The 1,818-nt window shown below is 55.3% G+C and overlaps 1 protein-coding gene across 1 annotated transcript; it reads left to right on the top strand.

Moving 5' to 3' along the window:
• Nucleotides 1-225: 225 nt before the first annotated feature.
• On the top strand, nt 226-1,420 carry LOC101781296 (two-component response regulator ORR6). The gene is made up of 2 exons (XM_004960049.4): nt 226-632; nt 746-1,420. Exons 1-2 carry the CDS (start codon nt 425-427, stop codon nt 1,030-1,032), a joined length of 495 nt encoding a protein of 164 aa, XP_004960106.1. The 5' UTR covers nt 226-424; the 3' UTR covers nt 1,033-1,420.
• The last annotated feature ends 398 nt before the right edge of the window (nt 1,421-1,818 follow it).

Genomic DNA, 1,818 nt, shown 5'->3' with positions numbered 1-1,818 from the left:
GGGAAATCCCGCCCGGATCGCCGCGCGGGCCCCACCCACCTCGGCCGGAGCCTGGAGGCGTGGGCCCCGCGGATCCCGCTCCCGGATCGGCCTGGCCCGCGGGCCCGGGGAGGGAGGGGGTTTACTCGATCCGGGCGCCTCGGATCCCCTTTGAGATCTCGCAGGATTTCCCTCGCATTACTCCCCCCACTCCTGCTATCCGCTGCCGAGTCGCCTCCCCCCTCCTTCCCTTTCCACACCTGTATATATACGCAAGCCGCGGCGCCTCCGCCTCCCACCGCAACCGGACTTGTTCTTGTTCATTCACGAGGCGCAGAGAGATTCTTCGATCCCACTCCAATCCCATTGCGGAGCAAGAGGAGATTCGATCGGTTGTTGCTTCGCCTCGTGTTCGGTTGGAGATTTGATTGTCTCTTCTGCTGCAATGGCTGCCGCTGCTCCGTCTCTGGCGCCGGCCCCGTCCCCTGCCCCGGCGGCGAAGGTCGCATCGCCCAAGGCCGGCGACAGGAAGGTGGTGCCGGTGACGGCGGCCGACGTGGTGGAACTGGCGGAGAAGCACGTGCTGGCGGTCGACGACAGCTCCGTCGACCGGGCCGTCATCGCCAAGATCCTCCGCAGCTCCAAATACAGAGGTAAATTTCGATCGATGTGCGATCAAAGTGTGCTGTTCCTTCTTGATCGACGAGTGATCGACTCGGCAGTTATGAATTGGGAGGCTAAATCGTGTGTTCTCGAATCTTTGCAGTGACCACTGTTGAATCGGCGACGAGGGCGCTGGAGCTGCTCGCGCTCGGCTTGCTGCCCGACGTGAACATGATCATCACGGACTACTGGATGCCCGGGATGACCGGGTACGAGCTCCTCAAGCACGTCAAGGAGTCGTCCAAGCTCAAGGAGATCCCGGTGGTGATCATGTCGTCGGAGAACGTGCCCAACCGGATCACCCGGTGCCTGGAGGAGGGCGCCGAGGACTTCCTCCTCAAGCCCGTCCGCCCCTCCGACGTGTCCCGGCTCTGCAGCCGGATCAGATAATCGCCCGGCATCTGCAGGGACTGATTACTCTTAGGGAAGAAACCATTTTTTGTTTTTCTTTTCCCCATTTTTTGGACATAGATCCGCCGCCGCCGCTGCCTCAAACAAGAAGCTAACATTTGGGGCCAAGGAAGATTAGTTAGGTTAGGAATGGGGGAACGAGCAGAGCATATGCTTGCTTGCTCCCTCGTGTGATCCGATCGCTGCTGCAAAAGATGCCCAGCAAAAATGGAACAGAGTTCCTCTGAATATGTTGTTCAGAGACCAAGCTGTTGAAAAAAATTTTGTCATCAGGGCAAACCTGTTAACCTTTCCAAGATCAGAGAGCTTTTGACAGACCACTTCCAGGATTAGCAGTTACTAATTCTGTTCACAACCCATTTGTTAATTCACATGGCGATCACGGTTCATCCACGATCTGTCCATGATTGATACCCCCAAGAAATGATTGGTGGTTTGCTAATCAGCTGGGACCTGCCATGATTTGTACGCATGCCATGCGCCAGTATTATTGCATCCACTAGCACGATCTCCTTGTGCTAGCTGTGGGGGGAATCAAATCGGAAAGAGATTGTTATTCCTGTTCGTTCTTGTGCGTATCGTATCGGCAAAGTATATACAATGCAACCGTTCTTGGCTGGCTGTCGTAGGTGAGCTGTTGCTGTATGCGGTGTGTAAAAATTAAAGAAATGAAAAAAGTCCAAGGGGAGGAGGAGAGGATATGATAGTAAAGACAGTGGAAGGATCTCTTCAAAGATTTGCTTACCTGGAAGCGGATTCTGCAAA

The sequence above is a fragment of the Setaria italica genome, chromosome III (genome assembly GCF_000263155.2).
Source record: "Setaria italica strain Yugu1 chromosome III, Setaria_italica_v2.0, whole genome shotgun sequence".
Lineage (NCBI taxonomy): Eukaryota > Viridiplantae > Streptophyta > Magnoliopsida > Poales > Poaceae > Setaria > Setaria italica.
The sequence above is the reverse complement of the archived record's forward strand: the minus strand, read 5'-3'. Positions and strand labels throughout refer to the sequence as shown.

What these genes read in the sequence shown, in the direction of transcription:
- LOC101781296 (XM_004960049.4), top strand. Translation starts at nt 425, where the DNA reads ATGGCTGCCGCTGCTCCGTCTCTGGCGCCGGCCCCGTCCCCTGCCCCG. An exon ending in CCGCAGCTCCAAATACAGAG is followed by an intron (nt 633 to 745) that starts GTAAATTTCGAT and finishes GAATCTTTGCAG; the next exon opens with TGACCACTGTTGAATCGGCG.